The 21,667-nt window shown below is 40.5% G+C and overlaps 1 protein-coding gene across 1 annotated transcript; it reads left to right on the forward strand.

Annotated features, from left to right (window-relative positions):
* Positions 1-1,817: 1,817 nt before the first annotated feature.
* Positions 1,818-21,288, forward strand: LOC145454608 (uncharacterized). The gene is made up of 21 exons (XM_080332603.1): positions 1,818-6,865; positions 7,306-7,457; positions 8,416-8,527; positions 8,701-8,868; positions 9,256-9,420; positions 9,485-9,631; positions 9,701-9,826; positions 10,166-10,270; positions 10,333-10,428; positions 10,721-10,831; positions 12,442-12,510; positions 12,649-12,843; positions 12,905-12,963; positions 13,629-13,701; positions 13,758-13,838; positions 14,047-14,235; positions 14,895-15,053; positions 15,394-15,579; positions 15,972-16,242; positions 16,761-16,861; positions 17,056-21,288. The coding sequence occupies exons 1-21, from the start codon at positions 6,628-6,630 to the stop codon at positions 17,091-17,093; spliced, it is 2,841 nt and encodes a 946-aa protein (XP_080188729.1). The 5' UTR covers positions 1,818-6,627; the 3' UTR covers positions 17,094-21,288.
* Positions 21,289-21,667: the final 379 nt, after the last annotated feature.

The following is a 21,667-nucleotide window of genomic DNA, read 5'->3' on the forward strand; positions in this document are numbered from 1 at the left end:
TATCATTAGCAGTTATCTACATACGCAAATTCTACGTCCTAGGGGAAGTATACGTAAATATATTGTAGTCATAGTTTTGACATTCGAGTTTCCTGCCCGAATGAAAGCGGTGCGATTATTTGCAGTGTGATTGAGTGGACTAGTCATCACCATTCTATTGATTTTCTGGACAGTCAGCAACATTTGAGAGTAATGGATCCGACCCGGAGACTTGAAAGCGCGGTTTGACATGCCAGATGATGGTCTGTCTTTGTCGGGCATTGGTGAACATTGTTCCAGAATAGTGCAATATTCCTGAGGGGAAATTACCCAGTGTTACTCATCGGCACACCCCCACATTGTCTTGTATTGCGCCACAGAATGGAATTTACATTGAAGTTCAGCGTTGATAGTAAATTGAACAATACTATAAAAGCAAGCTGTGGGAGGAAGTTTGAAGAGGTGTAAAAAGTGTTTGAGTTCATATTGACCCACATGTTGAGTGACTTGAGTCGAGGCTGCAGGCTGGTAGTTCAAGGTTATGATTATCGTATCAGAAAGTAGATTGTGTCCGACTGTCAGTGTCATTCTGTCATGCCATGCAATATACCTGTATGCTTACTGCTTACAAATAGTCACATAAGCGAAAATATGGCTCTACTGCCCGGTAAGACTAAGTAATTCAGCAATATCTTCTAGGCTACATTTTAACTCGTAATTTCCCGATACTTTATCAGTTGGAATGCTGCCTCTGGGATTGGTATCATATATAATTAATTACTGCTTGATGTATTTCTTGAAACAGTATGGTACTTAAGGGGACTAGCAAGTCAAAATTTAGAAAAAATATCAAAATTTTCAATTTTTTTTTCTTGGCTTGAAATATCGACATAGTAGCCTACCTATACACTTACCTCATGGCCTTACCTTACCCAAAACATAACTAATAACTTCATAATTTCGATTTCCATCTGCACCGGTTTAGTATCTTTTATTCCTGGTAAAATGTTTATCCTACCGTAACGTTTTTCTCCGTTGTAAAATTTTGTTGAACAGCTTCATGGTAAATCAAAAATTTGTATGACATATATGTCGTATAGTATTCACTGAGGATTTTTTGAAAAGCTAACATAGAGACCTGTGTTATGCTAAGAGACGTTTGGCTTGGTCTACCTTGCTCTGAATTACAGAGTTTCACAGCAAACTTTTTGAAAAAATGACCTGAAATTTTAAATTTCACAATGGGATTTCTCCTAGAGGGGTTGTACATATTCCTTCAAATTTTAGCATAACACAGCACTGTCCTAGTACTTTCTAAAGAAGACATTAGATTGAAAAAGGGGATTCACAATATTGAGATTTTGCATTCCCGTGTCGGTGCATTTTTTCTCCTTCAAATCCACATACTGCAGGGTAGCACTCAACTTTTTGTTTTTTTTGTATATAGCATAGCGACATCTAGCGACTGTGAAAATTTCATGGTGATGGGGGTAGCCATCTGAGAGTTAGGTTTTTGACTTGCTAGTCCAGTCCCCTTAATGTCTCAACAATGCTGATGCTGCAGCATCTTTATCTGTGCTCTTCATTGGTCTATTCAGCATAGTGAAAAGGCTCAAAATCATCTATGCATCTTGCTGGTGATTTAGATAGATTAGGGTTGGGGTAATAGTATCCCAATATTAGGGTTGTAGGAGGAAAATATAGGTTGGAGGTGGGCCGTGGGGAATATTAGGATAATATCCGTCACCCTCAACCCTAATCTTGGGATACCCTTTTACCCGACCTTAATATCCCCCACCTCTAACCCTAATACCTCCCTGCCCCAACCCTAATATCCACCTCCCCAACCCTAATATCCCGCACCTCCAACCCTGATATCCCGCACCTCCAACCCTAATATCCCACAAGCCGGTGCGTGAGCCATAAGATTTTCTTGTGTCCACACCAATGTAGGGCACTACGATATAACATTCATACGACACCGCCCCTCAGTGTGAATAACATTTATATGACATGTCCACCACCACCAAGTCCCCATTGTCTCCAATAATTAATACAATCCACGACTATTGTAATAATTTTCATCAACAAATTTACCATGGGCCGAGTTCACTGGCCACTGCATTATGCAATTTATAGTTGTTTCTGTATGATTGCCCGGCTCTCGAAGCTACAAAGGAGGATGAATTGTGAAAAAGGGGACATTTGGACGTCCTCGGCAGACAGTTTAGATTTCTTGAAAAGGGAGGGCAAATCCTCCTAAATGAGGGCGTATGGTAACCCTTACTAAATGATATACATACAACTGATACAAGCTTCACAGTTTAATTTATTTCTGAGACAGCCACTCTCATCATATGAGCCCTGAAGTTTTAGCAGATGTAGAACCGCTTCATATGATATACACCAGCTCAAAATATCACATATAGGTTATCGATCAAATTGAAAATGTACAGTAGGGCTGTTCAAAAATAACCTTTTTTCCTGAATCTTGCTGGTTACGTAATTGAATCGTTGGGTTGCCTTAAAAAACGACGCACACCAAATTTTAATTCATTCCAACCAATAATCGCGGATTTCGTACAGTTCGAAAATTTTGAATTTACCCAAAGATGCAAAAAATTCCCCATGAAATTGTTGCGCTATCTTCAAAGACGATGCAAAACAAATTTGACTCAATTCCAACCCGTAGAAGCGGAGCTATTTGAGTTTTTCTTCGATAATTCGGGGATTATCCTTATCCGACGTCGGTATATTGAAAATGTGTGGAGTCGGAGCCAAAGTCGGTGGTAAAATTTACCGACTCCTCAGCCCTGCTTCAGTCACAAAGATTCATCTTCCCATTTCAAAAGTATGCAACCCCCTGGACCGGTGGTTCTTACTTCTCAACCGGGGGTCCACGAAGCATTTTCAGCAGGTCCGCGAAACCTCTAAATCTGTAAAATGATTGATAACCTAGGGAAGGCATGAGGCTGTTTCGCTTCATATTTGTTAAAACTTGAGCACTCACATCGTTAGAATGGTCGTCTGAGATAAAATATCCTACTGTTCAAACTCCTTTAATTGCCAATAGCCTACTGAAATTTCTGAATTTTTTTACTGATCTGTCCCAATGAAGACTGAAGAGATTGAAACCACGCCACGAAATCCATTTTCTCCTGTGATATACATAACCACTGTTCCTGAATAATTTCAATATGAGCTGCTAGATATATATGACTAGCCTGGACGTGATATGTTTATTAAATGCTTCTGTTTTCCAATTACGGTGCCATAGCCAATATGTTGCGATCTAGCCCTAAGGTGTCGTCCGAAGCGTTACACGTTACTATTACATACGCCAGCACCTATGTTTGTGGAAATATTTTCGGCACTCGTACATATCAAATCGAAGACAGGAATTACGGCTGCAAAATTTGCTTCGAAATTAAAAATGTCTACCCAATTTCTGCATGTTATTTTCTAGTATAGTCATTCTTTGGCTGTTTCTCACAAGCCTACAGTTAATTTGCACAAGGCAGATGACGGTTTCACGATAATTGAGTTATTTTGAAAGAAAATTTGAGGGGGTCCAAAATGGTGTCAGCAAAGACGAAAGGTTGAGAACCACTGCCCTAAACTAAATCTTACTATTTGAGAACATGGCATAACATGGTTTGGTATGTAACTTTCCAGATATGGGATGGAAATGTTTTCCATACTTTGATATTGAATGTTGGACGTCCAAAATTTGGGATGGCCAAGGTTATTGTTACACTTGAGGCCATACCTGACCCTTTTAACATCTTTCTCTGTTCAATACATCGCATTATGCATGATGTAAATCAGGGGTTCTCAACCCGCGGGCCGCATGCGGCCCGCCGACGTTCATTTTGCGGCCCGCGACAACATCATTATAAACGCATTTACCATACTGGCACAGTATTGTTGCATAATAATTTAGCTACTTAGCTCTCTTATCGTACCGTTTCTCTGTCGTTTGAATACTCATTCTTTGGTGTGTTCTGGTTTCTTGATATATGCTCGAGTTTAGATTTGTTAATTGCAATCTGCATTCCTCTAAAGCCGGTTTAAGAAAATCCCTCTGTGTAGTACACTTTTAAATAGTGTTCACCCACCGCCAATGGTTTGAACATAATCAAGAAAAAGGAGCGGTAAATTAAACGGTGAAAACTGTGGTTGTAACACTGCGTGGAACAATGAACTTGCTTTCTCATAAAATATAAATGGAAAACCGATTTGTCATATTTGTTGTCGCCGAACAACTGTCGTAACGAGTCGTAGAAGCTTGAAATGATACAACGAAAGTTTCTTCTGGATTATACATATCGCCTGATCTCGAAAAACGTTGCTGGCTAGGTGTCAAGCCCAGCAATCCATATTTCGAGACACTGTTAAAATTGCCGACGACGTTACAGACTCATTGGAATATCGCTTAACCCAATAAATCTTCCAGAGAGTGTAATTTCAATAAAACTTTAACATACTGTGCGAATATTCGCTGGTTCCGGAACTTGGCAGAATGGACACCATCACATGACAAATTTCGAAGCTACAGTTGTCTGATGCAACCGTGACCAGAAGACTGAATTAATGTCAGTCGAACTTTTATTGCACGTTGCGGCATAGACTACATTAGCCTAGCATTGGACTCAACCGACTCGACAGACGTTGCATAGCTAATTATCTGGGTGGAATTTATCAGAGTAGACAACTAGACATATTAGCAGAGGAAATGCTGGCAAGGCAAACGTGGGGAGGAGACCAGCGAAAAACATCAACTTGACAAAGCTGACCTCTGTAACTATTTTTGGCCCCGAAACACCAGACTTCTAATATCACTGAGAGCTCAAAGTGATAATGGCCACTGTAATGAAAATTTTACCGTAATTCAGCGCGGGAAGATACATATTCTTACAAAAAACATCAACTGCAAACTTACAAACGCAGTCCATTATTGCTTTAGAATGCATGAACATGTACTAAACGCACGTATACGACTGTTAAATAGGCTATAGTAGCCTAAATTTAACAGTAGCCCACAAACACATGGTAATAATTTTCTGTGGCCCGCAGCATCTTGTGCTGTTAAAATGCGGCCCGTTATACATGGGAAGTTGAGATCCCCTGATGTAGATAAAAATAGCAGTGCCGATGATTGATCGACCAAAAGCACCTTCGCCTGCGTGTCAGGGGTAGTAGCTTTGGCTAACACCTAACATTCGCCCAGACGTCTAGAAGAGCATCAGTATCAGATCATTATTATGCCTAGATTTCATTATTTTAAAATACTACATGACTGCAATACAATGAAAATATAGGTGTCGAAACGACTTGGAGTGGTCTATGAAATCAGGCACCCACCTGGGCCTAGGCATTGTAAAGAAGAAGCACGCACACTGGATAGGAAGAAATATACTCGAGTGATGAAAATGAATGACGTATTAGTCGATAGGCTATGTTGATATGTTAGATGAGGTCCAGTAATCATGGGGCTGACTAGCATTCATTCAGCAGAAGTAACCGCGCAGAGCCAGAAATTGGTTTTATACGACAATTTAGGTCACGCGTCCGTCTCACGACTTCGCGATGTTCAAATTTGATCGACGACCGTCGGCGCGTAATCAATCGCCACTCCTATCACGCTAGATTCGATCCAACATATGGCCTAAAACTTGTCGAGATTTCAGAGCGCGTTAGTATGAATTGTGAGCAAGTGTCGCGGTACATTCCGACATTATACGTTGGCGATAGTTCTCCGCTAGCGTTATGTCGTGTAGTAACTCGGTTTGGGCTTGAAATAATGAAAATGGCGCCCTAGGCAACGAACCAGTTCGCTGATATAGAAACAATGCGAGCCGCGCCCATAGGAGAGAACGTCGCTCTTTCCCGCAGCAACGAGCCAGCGACGTATCGATCACGTGATCGAGAAGCAATCCAAGCACCGTCTGTCGTTCATATCTGCCGTTAGTACTTAGTATCGTTGGAGGTAGTTCTGGGGATTGCTCACGCTGATTTTATGTTGAATAACATCTAAATCGACCATTACTGCGAGAAAATTCATCAGATGTTCAACATTTCGTTTTAATGGCGCAATCGTGTTGAAACAGTTCCGCTTTTACAGTAGGGTTGATTGGCGAGCATATCGCGCGGTCAAATTTCCGTAATGGCGTCGGTCGAAATTCTTAATCCAGCGCCCGCTGATACGTTAGCTTTCGTGGGGTATGTAATGGCGGTTGTGCAGTGCTTTCTGTTGTGGTACAGCATGACGCAGTTAGTCTGAGCGCCGGAAGCGATGATACGATTATGCGTTTACTCTGTTCGATTTAGTAATCTAGTAGGTAGCATGACAAGGACGTCTGCTGCAGAAAATTTCGTTGATGCATCAGCGGTTAGCACTTCCTTCTTCCTATCAAACTTGAAACGTAGCCATTTTAAAGTTTGTGATATAGGGTGAGCTGCTGATGATTTAGTTGGTATGGCAGCTAGGAAGTGCATATCGAGTTCTCTTCTATCATTCTGAAATAGACCCGAATATAGTTGTAGTCATGAATGGGCTTACTGTAGCAACTATGCTAGCTTGATATGTTAACTTTATAGGTTCCTCGTACTGGTAGCATATTTGATGCCATTCAAATTTTGAATAATATGAATTTCGTGGGAGTTCCGGTTGTGGTTCCCGATAACCATAGTCGCATCATGGAAATTCTCCAAACACACAAGAATAATGTATGCGCCGATTGCGGAATGGCTTTATCCATTGACACTGCTTGGGCTGTGCTATCGTATGGAATCTTTGTGTGTGACGATTGCAAGTTGGTTCATATTCAACAAGAGAACCACTGCAAAGCACCCAACCAGAGTCTGTCTCAAGCATCGGTTACTGGTTAGTCGTGTTCTTATGTAAAGAGTAAAATTATGACGTTCAATTATTTCTATCAGTAGCCTAATGGAAATATGTCGTTTTCATCTTAATGATCTCGCATATGATGAAACTGTAGTCACCAAATCTACTATTCTTTAATAATAAGATCTCTCTATCGTTGCTTTAGAACCAGGGTAGATTATGTCCATTTGACACCTTTTCGAGAGAATTTAGCTTTTGTAAAGTTTTAATCATCTTTCAGCCATACCTTGGCCATGGTTAGGTTTGAAATTATACGACAAATGTGGCCAAAAACTTGATTCTCTCAATTTGAAAATCTTCCGTAAGCGACTTTGAATTCACAGGGACTTGTGTCATCTGACATGATACTAGCCTTTCGATGTTATACAACCTATTCTGTTCAGAATGTTGTAATCAGGGGTAACCATTTTGTTTTGAAGGTATTTTGCCTGCAAGTTGCTATCAACATTGGGAAGAAAAAGACTTGGAACAAATGAGAGCAAATGGAAACGAAAAAGTCAACTCGACACTTCTCTGCAATATCCCGCCTTGGCAGTACCGCCCAATGGCCTCTGACGGAATCAAGCATAAGGTTTGTTCCATGGTTGACCTGTCCTGCAACTAATCGATATACCGTAATGTTTCATTAGTGTGCTGGTGGAAGCTTATATTTGGCATTCTGTAATGTAATGTGTAATTTTTTTGTCTACGAGATGTTATTTTAACTGTTCTATTGATCCTCGAGCATTGGAAAATTACAGATTTCCTAATATTACAGTTTCCTCTGATTTCACAGAAGTTTTTGTTTAATTCTCTATAAATTTTCATCAATGCCGTTGTGTTGTTGGGACCAGCAGTAATCTCAATATGTGATGTCTTGTGCGATTTCCGATATGATCGCCGATGAAGTGTGGATCAATACAGCACAGGAAATGACCTGCAATATCGTATGTCATGATACCTTCGGAGGATTATGGTATTTTGAAATTAAACTGTTAGGTAGCTTTAATCTGTCATACATGAATAAGTGTGATCTATTGCATTGACTTTTACATCTGCTTATCACCTTGAAATAGTGTAATTTGGCTATGACCAACATCAAGATCGTTGAATGAATGTTGCACTTCATTCAAGGGCAGGCAATAATGACCGTGGTGATGGTATTGAAGGTGTTGTCTTTTGAATACATGTAATGATGAATTCCTGACTTGAACATCGTCAATGTGGAATCAAATACGCCAATGTCCGTTTTACAAATTTTGGGAAATAAACTTATTGTAAAGTCTTTATTTTCTTTCGGTCATACCGATATCTTTCGGATATGGCCAAAAAATGTGGAAATTTTACATAAGTCTGATTGAAGAGCTTCTTGATGGTACAGACCTTCAATATACAACCAACTTTAATCTTCATATCGAAATAAAGTCGAATATTTTGAAAAATGTATCTTGAATATTTTTAAAATGGGCTTAAGCTACTATGATTTTACCGCGGCCGTGTATCTGCAAGGGTTTTGTACTGTTTCTGAACGTTTATGAATTTTTCTTTAGGAGTACTGGATCAAGTACAAATACGGCAAAGGACCCGGCACAAGCGAAGAAATCCCCAAAACTGCAAACAAATCGTTCAACGGCATCCAGTTCTCTCGCCGCATGCCTAAAGGTATGCATCTGGTGTATGTTCTGTAAAGTTCTTCCATACAGAAGGGGTTAATTTTGTTTTTGTGCACTCACCTGTTATGAACACGCCATATGTCGAGGTTTTATAGATTGAATGTATTGATTATGAAGTGCGAACTTATCTGCATGAGTTGAAACGAATTATTGTTAAAACAGGTGATGTTCTGCCGTGCTGCGCAGTATTGCAAAACGAGCGTCTCTATCTGACTTCTGATGCTAAAAGTGAAGAAATTCAAATTGAGGATATCGAGTCAGTTCTGGTGAATTCAAAACGAATCGGCAAGGACAACGGAGTACAATTGACATACAGGGGCCCTACAACTGGTGAGCGAAAATAGTAGGCACACCTAGATGAAAACTTTCCCGAGTTAATTTTCTCAAACTGGTAAACTACTTTGATTCCGCAGCGACGATGTCTTCACTTGTTTATCTGATTCAGCAAACTGCATTTTTGCCTGTGATATCATATAAAAATGGTAGCCTATCTTGTTTATTTAATACCTTTGTTCACTAGGTAGATTATAAGCCTCAGTTTGTATTTTCATATAAGAATGCTGATCAATCTGCATTCTGTCTAACCAGACCCATTAATGAGCAGCTGTTTCTTTTCATCAAACATCTGTTCCTCTGCTGAGAATTAGTATCTATGTAATTAGTTATGCAGCGCAGCACATGTTATGATAACTAATCCATAGTTGCAAATCCTTTTAGAAGAGGGCGTGCAAGAGAACAGCATCACCTACACATATCTTCAACACGAAAACATGGAAACCGTTTTGGACTGGATCAATCTGATTCTTTACACGAAATTCAACTTGTTGCAAGAAAAATATAAAAACTATTCGAAGGAAGAGCTGGCAAATATGCTCAATTGTGGTAAGAACCTTGATTTGGCAATTATCAATATTTCCGACGTATAAATTCTGTTGATTTGTTACAGTTATCGTGAAAGAGTCTTATACATCGGCAGCCAGCCAGGGTTTAATCTATGTCAGCCTCAGCGAAGCTCGCATTGCTTGCTTCAAACATCATCTAGACGAGAGGCCTCTTTTCCATCTCACCGTCTCCAAAGCTCTCAATTTTTCAGGTGCTGTTAAGCCATATCTTTATGCATTTTTATGATCCTGTTCTAACTGATGTGTTTCTCTCCTGTTAGGTGCTCAATATCTTGAGGCTTTGGCTCAGTTTTTCGGGATGGATGTGTCCAAAATGCATGGTTATGATGATTGGAACAGCGCTTTGGAACATGTCTTGAAGATGGACAAACTTGCATACTTGGCAGGTATGGTGTTTTGACAGAGTCTGTATGCAACAATAAATTTTATGCATGTTTCATCTTGATCTTAACTCCTTCCTGTTGGTTCTGTTTATAATGCCCCAACTAAACTGGTATAGTATTAAATAGTATATTCATATTGAAATGCCCGGATATTTTCGACTGTTATTCATCAGCAACTAGTGTGTAGTTGGAAAGAACATTGTATATCACAAAATCTATACATATATATATTTCAAAGAGATCGCTCAAGCTTAATGTACTATTTTTGTGAACTTCAATTGGTATATTGAAGTTCTGTACCTCCAAGAAGCTCCTCAACTAAACTTTTGTTGTATCTTTCAGACCAAATCGAAAAATACAATATTCAACCCATCCCACCAAAGGCAGCTTTGCTTGAAACGCCGGTTCAAGTTAAAGCTGTCGTTGTCCCCCCTCCCGTGGAGAAAGGTACAAGTTAATTTTTGCACAGTAGTGATTGTGTTGTTGGAGTATATGTGCTTTGTATTCAGTTGTGCAGAATAACGCCATTGCAGAGCCAGTAAAGGAGGTGGTGACTTCTGTGACTCCCCCTTTGCCGCAAGAAGAAAAAGCTCCTGCAGCTGCAGGTAATTTCCAAGCATAGATGGTTTATGTCAAAATTACGTCTTCAAAGTTCACTAGGAGAGAATTCTGTCGAACCTAATCTGGATGTTGTGCCTTTTTTATTGCCTATGTCTCAATTTTCTAAGAAAAGGGAGGCAATGGATATCCATTATGTCTGGTGTCAGGAATCGAGTAGTCTTATCAGCTGTCAAGTTGATATCAGAGTGACTTAGCTGTTAATTCATGCTAGCAACACTTTGATGTGCTTTGAACTGATCATGTTTTGTAAATGAGTAATTTTTTCAACATTTGCAGCTGTATCTCGGGGTCCCGCAATGAATGATAAAGGTGAAGAGAAATCCAACAAGAAATACGAATGTTATCCACCTATCGGACCAATGGGAGAGATGGGAAAAGTGGCTAGAGGTTTGCGCTCTTTGTTTGCCTTGAAATAATTTCAGTATGCTAGAATATTGCCTCTGGGCAAGCAGCACTGTGCTGCTATATTGCAAATTGAGTAAAGGACTAATTGATGCTTTCTAGGAAATGAATGGTGTTTTGGACATTGTAGAGTTACATGTGGTAATTTACTGTGCAATTCTAGGAGTACGTGTTTGCTCGAATCAAACTGTAGTCTCTGTTAAATTGGCACTTGCGATAACATTACAGTTAATGATGGTATGACCGGTTCAATAAGGTTCCTAGTCATAATTCAACCCTACTCTTATAGTTTTGATTCAGTCAAGTTGAATTATTGTGAATTTACCAAGAGTGTTGGTGTTGAGACTCAGTTCGAGTTATGTTCAGACCGCTTCTCACAACTCTGCTTGGGTGATATCAAATCCCTCGTATTCATAATATAGTCATCCTCACTTTCAGAAGTTTCTGGCCCTATTTTATAAATACTGGTGCCGATAGACGAAATACCAATAATGTGGTAACAACTTGCTATTCTTTGAAGTCACAATGAAAGAATCGAGTCATGCTCGGTGACTCAAGTACAAGTCGAGTCAATACACAAATTGGCTCAAGTCGAGCCGAGTCTTTTATTCGTTTCTCATTTGAGAGCATGAGTCTTTGTCTGTGTAACTGCAGTACAATATGATTTGTGATAACCCACTTTCCATCGTATGTCAGGGCAGGCAAGGATGAATTATCGCCGGGTGAACATTCACCAGTACCGTTGCTTCCCAGGTAGATAGCGAAAGGAATTGAGTCACATTTGGTTTTGTGCACCCCCGGTGTTGACACATTTTCATGTTTTTGTCACTGCTGGAGTTTTTGCGTTTTGCTTCCAATCGCCAGAATTGGACAACTAGAAAATGTTCTGCTTTTCAAAATTAGAGTGATGGCTACAGTTTTTCTCAAATTAGATCGGAATTAGAGTGTCTGAATTCACAAAATCTTCAAGATATATCGAATTGTGAAACATTCAGCTCATGTAAGCATGAGAATGTTGAATGTCTGTACACCAGGTTAGTAACCAAGTCACAAGATTCTGAGTCACAAGTCAATTTGACTTTCTAGTTTTGACTCAAGTCAAGTCAGAGTCCGCGTCAAGGAGGACCGAGTTCGAGTTGTAGTCTTGAGACTCGAGTCTAAGTTCGAATCAGGTTTATGTCGCACCACTCGGTTGATATCAAAGGCCTCGGATTCACAATAGTATTATTAACCTGCTCCTGTTCTCACTCTACATGTTTATTCAAACAGATAAAAGACAGTTTTGGGGTCTAGGTTTCAATTGTCTGTCCTGATATACGAGATTTGAATCAATCATATAGGACGTGTCGAGTCGATACAACCCTGGTGTGCAGCAAGCTTGACTTGTTTTGCACTGTACAGTTCTCCTGTAGCATTTTCAAAGGACTGGCATAGGAACATTCACAAATTAGATTAGCGTCATTTCGCTTGAATTAGTCTTATTAGGCAAGTGGAATTATCTAGTTGTCCATTTCTGCTTTGAACACGTCGCTTGGCTGTGGTTTTTCTATCCTTTAGGACTTTCTAATAATGCGATTGCGTTTGTTTTTTCTCAGGTGAGCTGCCTCCGGAAGCTATCAGGCCTGCCGTGCCTAAAATCGATCCCTCCAGAGTTCAAATGTTTGGTAAGTTATTTCGACACGAAATCAAGACTTGTACAAGCTACTGGATTTTCGGAATGCGTAACTAGGACTAACGACCTTCAAAAATCAGCAACTAACTAAAACGGCAGCAACTCATTCAATTCTATTTTCTCTGTATAGGAATGACAAATCAGATGACAGCTAGCATGACCACCCCGCTGGGACACTCTGGCATGTCGATGCCCAGTATTACGACGATGAACATGACCCAGCAGCCTTCGCACACTCCCAATACCGATTGCTATCCGCCCATCTCCGGACCGATTCGCGAAATGCCGGAAGCCTTCCAGCCCTTGCCTAGGATGACTCAAAATGGTAATAGTTGCATATAATGTTGGGTGACATTTGATTTGATGCGATTCGTTTTTGATTTCAGATGAATCTTATCCGGTTATTGATAAATTTGATCCGATGCACAGCAGCTACAGGAATCAGGTATGATTCAGCTTGGCTTCCTTGTGGCGTCTAATATATAAGATGAATTATAAGAAACTTCTGGTTTGTGGTACAGCTTGATGTATCAAGAGTTTTCAATACATCTGAAGAATCTGAATAGTGTATTGATAAGTGAAACCAATGTAGCAAAGTATGTTTCAACAAGCCTGATTATGGACCATATAATTTGCATTGTGGCAATGGCAATAACTAACTTATTCTTATAACTAATTTATTTGAGTGTGTCAGTTACTCTGAGAAGAGGCACTCGAATATTTTTGTTGATAATAAAACTACGCTGCAGCTATTTTGTAGGGAAATATGTAAAGAGCTTCTTGGCTATTTTGTAGGGAAATATATAAAGAGTTTCTTGGGAGGCACAGAACTTTAATATACACTTGGATAGTATATTCATGTTGAAATCAACCCGAAAATTGTGGGCTGACACTCGTCATGGGTAATCGTCAGCACTATGCACAATTTTCTTCTCAATCCTCTACTAGTTGCTGACGATTACCCCTGACGAGTGTCTGCAGAAAGTATTGGGGTTCATTTCAATATGAATTATTGAATTGTATGTACAAGTTTTGTACCTCTTTGTATTAATCTGTTCTTGCTATGGACATAGCGATAAAAGTTATGTAATAAACCTCGTTTTATTGTAGGATCGCCGCGGCCGTGGCCAGATGCAATTTGAGTCTGAAATCGGACAATTCGCTCGTATGAACTCCACCAACGGTCAGTTCGATTTGCAGTCCGTTTTGTGTGATTTCTAACGCCCCCTATTTTTGCAGGCGTCCAATCGCCCACCGAAATGCACAACATTCACCACCACCCCCTGACAAGGTCGACTTCGTGGAGTCAGTCTGGAGCCCGTGAGTATTGAATTTTTTGTCATTCGTAGGTGCTGAGTGTTCGAGTATCACTCGTGATAACAGTATTGAGGATCTGGAAGGCTGAAATATGTATGATTTTATGCGATTACACATAATATAATGCCACTTCTACATCATGTTGAAGTATGGAAAATCTTAGATGCTGGATTGCGCCCAGAACTAGTCCACCCGATTTTGTCTCTTGCAGGTTCTCTGGAATGGCAGATGAAACAGGAGCTTCTCCTGCAACAAAAATCTGCCGCTTTTCGCAATCAGCCGCAGCACGACCTGATGATTACCGACAACCTTCTGCAGCAACAGTGGGTCAGCGCCGAGAAGAAGCTGATGAGTCTGATTCACAACGGATACGTGCCAGCCTCGAACATGAGCGCAGCAGGTCGGAAAACTAGAAAATTTCGAGCTTTTCCAAATTAGATTAGGCCTGAGTTTGCATGATAGCTAGACTTTTCACAAAATTAGATTAGAATTTGAATTACTGAATCCGAGAAAACTCTGAAGTTGTATCAAGCTCAGTTCGTATCAAGTAAAATATCATTCTCTCGGAATGAGATTAGCAATTCTATGCGCAGCAAGCTTGACTTTTTTCGCACTGTACAGTTTCTCCTGTAACATTTTCTGGAAATCAGAAATGAAGATAAAAATTAAAATGAGAGCATACAAACATATCACGAATCCGATTAGAATTGGAGCTAACAATCATTTCGCATGTTAGATTAGAATTAGATTACCGGCATGTCAGGCATTTCTTTTCAAATTAGATTGAAATTGGAATAAGTGAGTTTGCAGAAAGTTGGAAATTAAATTCATTCCGAATTGAAGAGAAATACAAAAATAAGTTCAGTACATATCGAATTGAAATTATCCTCGTAAGCATGAGAATAGCAAATATCTGTACAGCAAGCTTGGCTCGTTTCGCACTTCTGTAGCATATTTCACAAATTATATCAACCAGACTGGTGCCTAGCCCAAATCATTACAATTAATACTCAATTATGATTGGGATACTATCATTACTACGTGCATTCACCTCCGCAGGCTTGGACGCAAACAGCTTGGACCACGCGCAGACTTGCATCACCGAGCTGTTCGACTTGCTTTGGAAAAAACGCTACGACCTGGCGCTCTCTTTTCTGCGCGGATTCCGCGAAGTGTTCTCTCGCTCGCAGTTGCACGAAATTCGCAACCAGTTTATCGGTGAGTCTGAGTCGCCGTCGGTTAAATATTGTTAGAGTTCCTCTAGATGTGTGACGGTGTGACGATGCTCGCTGAAATTGTGTGTCTATATGCCGAGAATGTGTTTGTTGTGGGCGGAATGACGTGTACTTTTAATGCAAACAATCGCGATGATGTAAATTTATCGTTAATCGGTTCGGAATGTTTGCTCGCAAGTCACACGTTGACATACACACTACACAGTTCTGGCAGGCAATCAAATTATTCATCCCTGATACTCGAGTGTAAATAATTTCCGTGACTCTGGTAGTTCTTACAAATGCAGGCAGTGCTCGGAAATAAAATTTTTGAATGCGCACAGGCGTTGGGGAATTGGACACCATGAAAGGCATCTTCATGCATCAAGGCAGAGAGAAGATACTGAAAGCGGAACTACGCAGCATGAACCTGGATAGTAGCGTGTGGAACGGCGGCGCGCCCCCAGCTGTCAAAAGCCAGTTCTCTATTCCGGCAAGGGAAAACAACTTGCGCTCCCCTGTGGATTTCGGTAATTACTCTTGTGTGTTATGATTAACACCGGCTGATTATCGGGCTGCAGATAACGTAGAGTCGATATCGCACTTTGAAAGAAATTTCGAATCACATGCAAGCAGAACCAAAATTTGAAAATACGCCCAGAATCTGTGTTATCTGTTTGAATAAACATGTGTAGAACGACAAAAAAGGGTATATTATGAATACGAGGCCTTCAATATCACCCTAGAGTTCCTCAAAAGTGAGTTGAACCGGACTTGAACTCGGTACTGAACGGTAAACACTATGACTTGACTCGGTGGTGACTTGAAAAGAACTCGAGTCATAACTCTAAGATTGTGACTTGGTTACAGCCCTGGTTTAATTAGTATCAATATGATGTGGCCAACACCGTTTTCCCTTCAGCCATCGGCCGGGATACCGAATACTCTCCGTGGGGCCTCCCGGACAATCAAGGCGCACACAAGTTTTGGGGCTCGACCCCAACCACTCCGGCTTCGGCCCCTCCGTTGCAATCGGACCCGTGGAGCGTGGGTGCCCTTTCCGCCGCTTCTGTATCGGTCAACGGCAACAGGCCATTCAACAGGGCACCGTCCAGGCCCGTGTCGCTGTCCAGGTCTAGTTTTAGCGAGGCTTCGCCAACGGATGGGTCTTTCGACTCGAAAGCGTCTTCCAAGTAAGATTTTTTGTTGATATTGTTGCTGCTTTAGTTAAAATTATGATTGATAAAAAGTTTTTTGAAAAATATTGAAAGTTATTGAATGATTATTGTATTATTAAATTGAATAGGCTAATCCAGATTTGTAGAAGTTGTAAATTCCTGCTCCATTTCAACATTGTAGATTTCTACTTAATTACAAGCAGGGCTGGACACTGAAATTACACACTCTTGCAAGTAATTGTTAATTTATCAACTATAATTATAATTTCCACTGTAAAATCATCAAAATGCAAAGCTACTCGCATCACTGGAAATGACATATCTGTCAAGTCTTGATCAACCCATAGCATTGTCACAAAGTGCAGTGAAATGGGTATGGTCGGAAAAGATATATACTAGATTAACTTTAATTTGGTACAACTGGCAATATCTTTGTGGTCGCATAACAGATTCATATTTGGACTATTCACGTCATTCATACCGCTATGACTCCATAATGAAGATATAAGGACCCCTGTTTTGTTTGTGTACAGCTCTGCCTCTCCCGGGGTTATTACTCCCCCCACTTCGCTGGAAGCGGCCATGCCCACCCCAGCACTGACCGGAATCGAGACTACTCTGCGGAACCTGTTTCGTGAGTACCGATTTCACTTTTTTCTTTCCTCTGGAATCGCTCCTTCTAATTAAAAGTTTTTGGACAAACTAAGGCCTCACAGGCCAGAAAATTAACTTTTTTATTTATTCGCAAATCTCTGCTTGTACTTGTGTACTCGAGCATAGAATTACGATGTCACTTCTACTCGAGTTAATAGCTGCTTTTGATTTCAGTCAACACAAGCTCTGGTAGCGGCACACTGTGGAATTAATTCAATCTTTCTGGAGATTCGTGCAAAAGAACGTTACAAGAATATCAAAATCTTTTTTTTTCTCAAATCAACCCCCCCGCGGGGTCATCTTGAACCCGCCAACGACGGCGTTCAGCAATCATCGCTTTCGAAGACAGCCAGACAATTTACAGAGCTATTCTGGGCTGAAAACTCTTGATTGCACACGTGATACATGATGGTAACCCTCAGCTGTGACAAGTTTGTGTGTATTCTGCCAGTTTACGATATAGGACCCATCCTAGCATCCCCCCCCCTCGACTAGCGCTGTAATGGTTTTCCAAGTGTTTTTTGTACCAAAGTCGTCTCTCTCTCGCAGTGTGCACAATTAAATGTTCCTACTTTTTCGGCCTTGCAGTTCTGTAAGGTGCATGCAAATGTCAATTTTATTTCCTTCTTTTTCGCGGTGACCTTTTAAGCTACCTGCATGAAGAGCAATTGTTCGCGTTTCGACTGCGTGTGTTAGTTCCTTGCCATTTGTACATCGTCCGAGTTGCAAAGAAAATCAAAAATGACGTGGATCACTTAGTGCTCTGGAGGCAACCGTGGCGAGTCGTGCAATGCTTACAATGACTCAACGTCGCTTAATTTATATTATCACCATCCCCGAACGCGAGAGGTGTGCCTAAGCAATCAATCATTGATCCCTAAACTGTAAAGATGTCCACTTACAGAATCATAATTGAGCCATACTAGATTCATATTACTGAAAGAAATGTAAAAGTTGGTTAGCGTTGGTGGCTTCGCCCTTTTTGGCTGCGCCGTTCTGAAGGGGCGTTCAAAAATATATTGTTTCTTGAAAAATTGTACTGGCTACTTGATGAAATATTGATTTAGCTAAAAAACGAGACGCTTGGCGTTTGAAATTTTGCATCTGAAATAATAGTATTTATGGCGGGCAGGTCTAGAATTAACAGTTATGGATAGTCGAACTTCGGATTTCTTACAAAAATGATATTGATATTTTGACTGATTGGAATTGTAAAAAAATAGCATATACAATTTCAAAGTAGCCAGTGAAATTCGGGAAAACAGTTATTTTTAAACAGCCCTACTGTTCGTACCTGAGCTACAAATGAAATTTACGAGGTGCATCATCATCATGCCACTGTTGAATCCATTTATAAAGTCCGTTCCGTGTAAGAAGCTGATTTGGAAATGAATCTTGTGTAATTTCAAACTTAACAAAAAAAATACTGTCCGTCTGCATTAATTTTCATCTGAAAAGTATTTACACAGTGTCTTTATGTTCTTAGAGATTAATAACTCCTACCAGAGCCAAATTGCCTTTACTATATTGCATTGTATTTTGCCATCCCATATCACTGTTTGTCGCAAGGTGTGAAGGTATGCTGTGGTTTTCGCACTTTGAATGTGAGACGTGCGTGTATCGGTGGAGCGCGAATAGCTTTTCACGTATCTTGTGCGAGGTATGGACTCTTGACTGCAAGTGGGGTGATTTTTTTTCTATATTATTTTTCGTGAATGTTCGTGAACGAATATTCTTTTTCAGCCATGCTCTTTGTGGGGTTTGGGGTCTGAGGGCGAGTCAAGTCCCTATCGCCTTGTGTTTATGGTCCCATGTGCCCCATCTATGTTGGTTGCTCAAAAGTAACTTTGTTCTTCGAATTTTACTGGTACTTGATAAAATTGTTCGTTTGGCTAAAAAAACGCTTGATTCCAGCATGTATGATGAATAATAGTATTTACGGTTGTGGTTGGCAGTTCTTTGATTAATAATATCAAACTTAAACAACTTTGCTTGTAGTGGTTGGAATCAAGCCAAATTTGGTGTGCATCGTGTTTTTAGCCAATTTGATAATTTTATCAAGTAGCCAGTAAAATTTGAAGGATTACTTTTATTTTTGAACAGCCTTATTCTTCACACTTGTCAGGCCCCTGCAGGCCCCGAGACTCAACAAGTCGACTGTAATTGATAATTCTGACTGCTAGACTCTCTGCCATTTGTGCTCGCTTTTGATTATATGGTACAAAAAGTTCGTCAACGGCTCTGTCAACATATAGAATGATCGTTAAGAAAGCTGGGATGCTACAATGTCTTTACCAGAATCGTGGAAATGTTACCTACCTACCTTGCTTCTCATGTGTGGCAGCATACGATTTTGCGATTTTATATTTTTTATGCCGATTTTAACCCCATGTTTGACCACTGGGTGTGGTTTTTTGACACTAGTGATACCTTTTTATGCATTCTTTACTTCTGACACTTGTGTCGCGTGGCGTGCTTGAACTACAGGCACTGATGTGTATCTTACAGGGCTCATACTTGACATTGCTGATCTTGACGTGTAACACGCTTCGTTTCTCTCATTATGTTTTCCTAAAAACAGAAAACTGTGCAATCATCGTTAGTTGCACAAGATGGCCGATCGGAATGGAGTGCTTCCATTACAGCAGAGAACTCGCGTGCCAAACTTACTATGCACCTTCTTTGCTGTGCATTAACGGCTGTTTATGCATATCATTATTGCTTGCGCTCGACAAAAAAAAAATCCAAAAATAAGGTATTGCTATGTTTTGACATGTGAAATATTGGATATGACCTCTTCCTAAACACGCCATGACATTGTGACTGCTGAATCGTAACTCTATATTTGTGCCAAGCAAGAAGCTAAACGATGTTCTGTACGGAAATATGACTCGGCTGTCTGGAGGTCTTCGCAGTATCGCCTCCTAAAAGCACTGTTTGAAAGCCTTGCTGGTATCTCCTTTTGTTTAGAATACTACTAATATATGGTAAATCCGAAAAAATGCAAAAAAATGTCTTTTTTCAGTGTTTTTCATGTGATTCCCCGTGGACTATGCATTTTCCTTCTTTTTGACTGTAGTCCAACAATGGTTCTTGTAAATAATGCATCGGTATTTCGTGTCAGAGTCCTGTACTAGATGTAAAGGGAGCAACATACTACTGTGACATTGTATTGAGCGTGCGATCAAGCCGATTATTGCCGCGATTTTTGTAAAAACCGGACGCTTGACATTGGCCCACATCCTCTAGGATAGTTTGCGGTATTACGGAATGTATTTTCTTCATGGGTACTGTAATGACAAACGATAGTTCCTACATGTCGCCCAGGTTTCAGATTTCTTGTCCAACTGATTAATAATGAATTGTGTATTTCAGTTTTCTTTTTCAATAATGAAGCGTAGATTTTGTGTACGCCCCCCCCCCCCTGTTACCGAGACATGCAATCCACCCCCCGATCTGGTCGTTAACCCGAAGATGTCACTTTCCTTGCCGTATGATTTACTATTCAAGTGTACCTATTCACCATTGCTAAACTGTTGACTGGTTATCACTGTCGGTTGTAAAAAAAACATTCTGCTGCATTTGACCTGTTCAATTCGTTACGCGTGCGGCAATTTTTCGGGGTATGCGGTGCAGTGCGCGTGTGCTGCTGTGTTTTGTTCTTCAAATGAAATTACGTTCTTCAACTGTTCTTCAAACGTGTTTTGATTCATTCCAAACCGGGTCCGATTGGCTAATTTGTGATGATAACGGGACAATATTTTGTGGTCTTCAATCGTAGAAAAGGCGTCCTGCGCGCGGTTTCTCTTAGTTCAATGTGATCGCACTTTTACGCACTTTTGATGCTCTAATCAAGGTTTGGCCACAATCTCATCTGACTGGTCCTGTGCAATACCTTTGCCATACTTGATTAACCTTGTGGTAACGAAAGGTTTTGTTGACGGGTGAATGTGCGTATTTTCTGCAAAAAAAAAACACAAAAAAAGTTATTATTTTCGCGTATTATTGACGTGTATGTCCTCATATATCTCACACGTGACAGTACGTGCCTTGTATTACCACCCTGACAATGCGGTGGTAGGGGTCCTTCTACTTTTAGTGGTGATCTCGCTATGTCATACTGTTGGTCATGCCTTTTTTTCTTCCATCTTTTTTGCACTTGGTTTAATGGTTCGTACTGATGACCATATATTTTCGATGTGCTATAATGAGGAACTGCTACGTTGTGTTTTTGTTCTTGGGCAGTCTCCTGTTTGTAAATACTTCGATTTTGTTTTCGTCTGTGGAATGCGGTTTTGTACATATAGTGATTTCATGATGGCGTTATAGGAGCTTCAGTTACTGGTAATCGTGTGTAGCAATGTACATAGAGTATGGAGAATTGGAAAAATAAAAAATTGTACAGCACGTCTGGAATTTTCTGTGAAGCAGCTGGTTTGGGTTGGTTGAGTTTATAGGTAGAGTTGATCACAACAATTCGAATAGTGAGAGTAAGTACTGGAATCATACGCTCTTTGCAACCAAGAGTAAATAAATGGTACTGTGGAAACCTCGTTTGGTCGTGTCGCATCACAACAAACGTCTAGTACAGGGTGGGGCAACATCTCCGGTCGGCTGGCCGGATTGCTGAGTCGATAGATTAATCGCGTAGCAAGCAAGTACGGTGGGGGATGGCGGCAGACTGAGGCCGCGGGTCACATCTTGTGAAACCGGAAATTGTCTGCGGGTCGTGTGTTGTCCATCCCTGGTGCAGTACAAAGCTACGCTCGTTAGTTGAAATGCGTTG

The sequence above is a fragment of the Botryllus schlosseri genome, chromosome 13 (assembly GCF_051294905.1).
Source record: "Botryllus schlosseri isolate E-star chromosome 13, Bs_hap1, whole genome shotgun sequence".
Classification (NCBI taxonomy): Eukaryota; Metazoa; Chordata; class Ascidiacea; order Stolidobranchia; family Styelidae; genus Botryllus; species Botryllus schlosseri.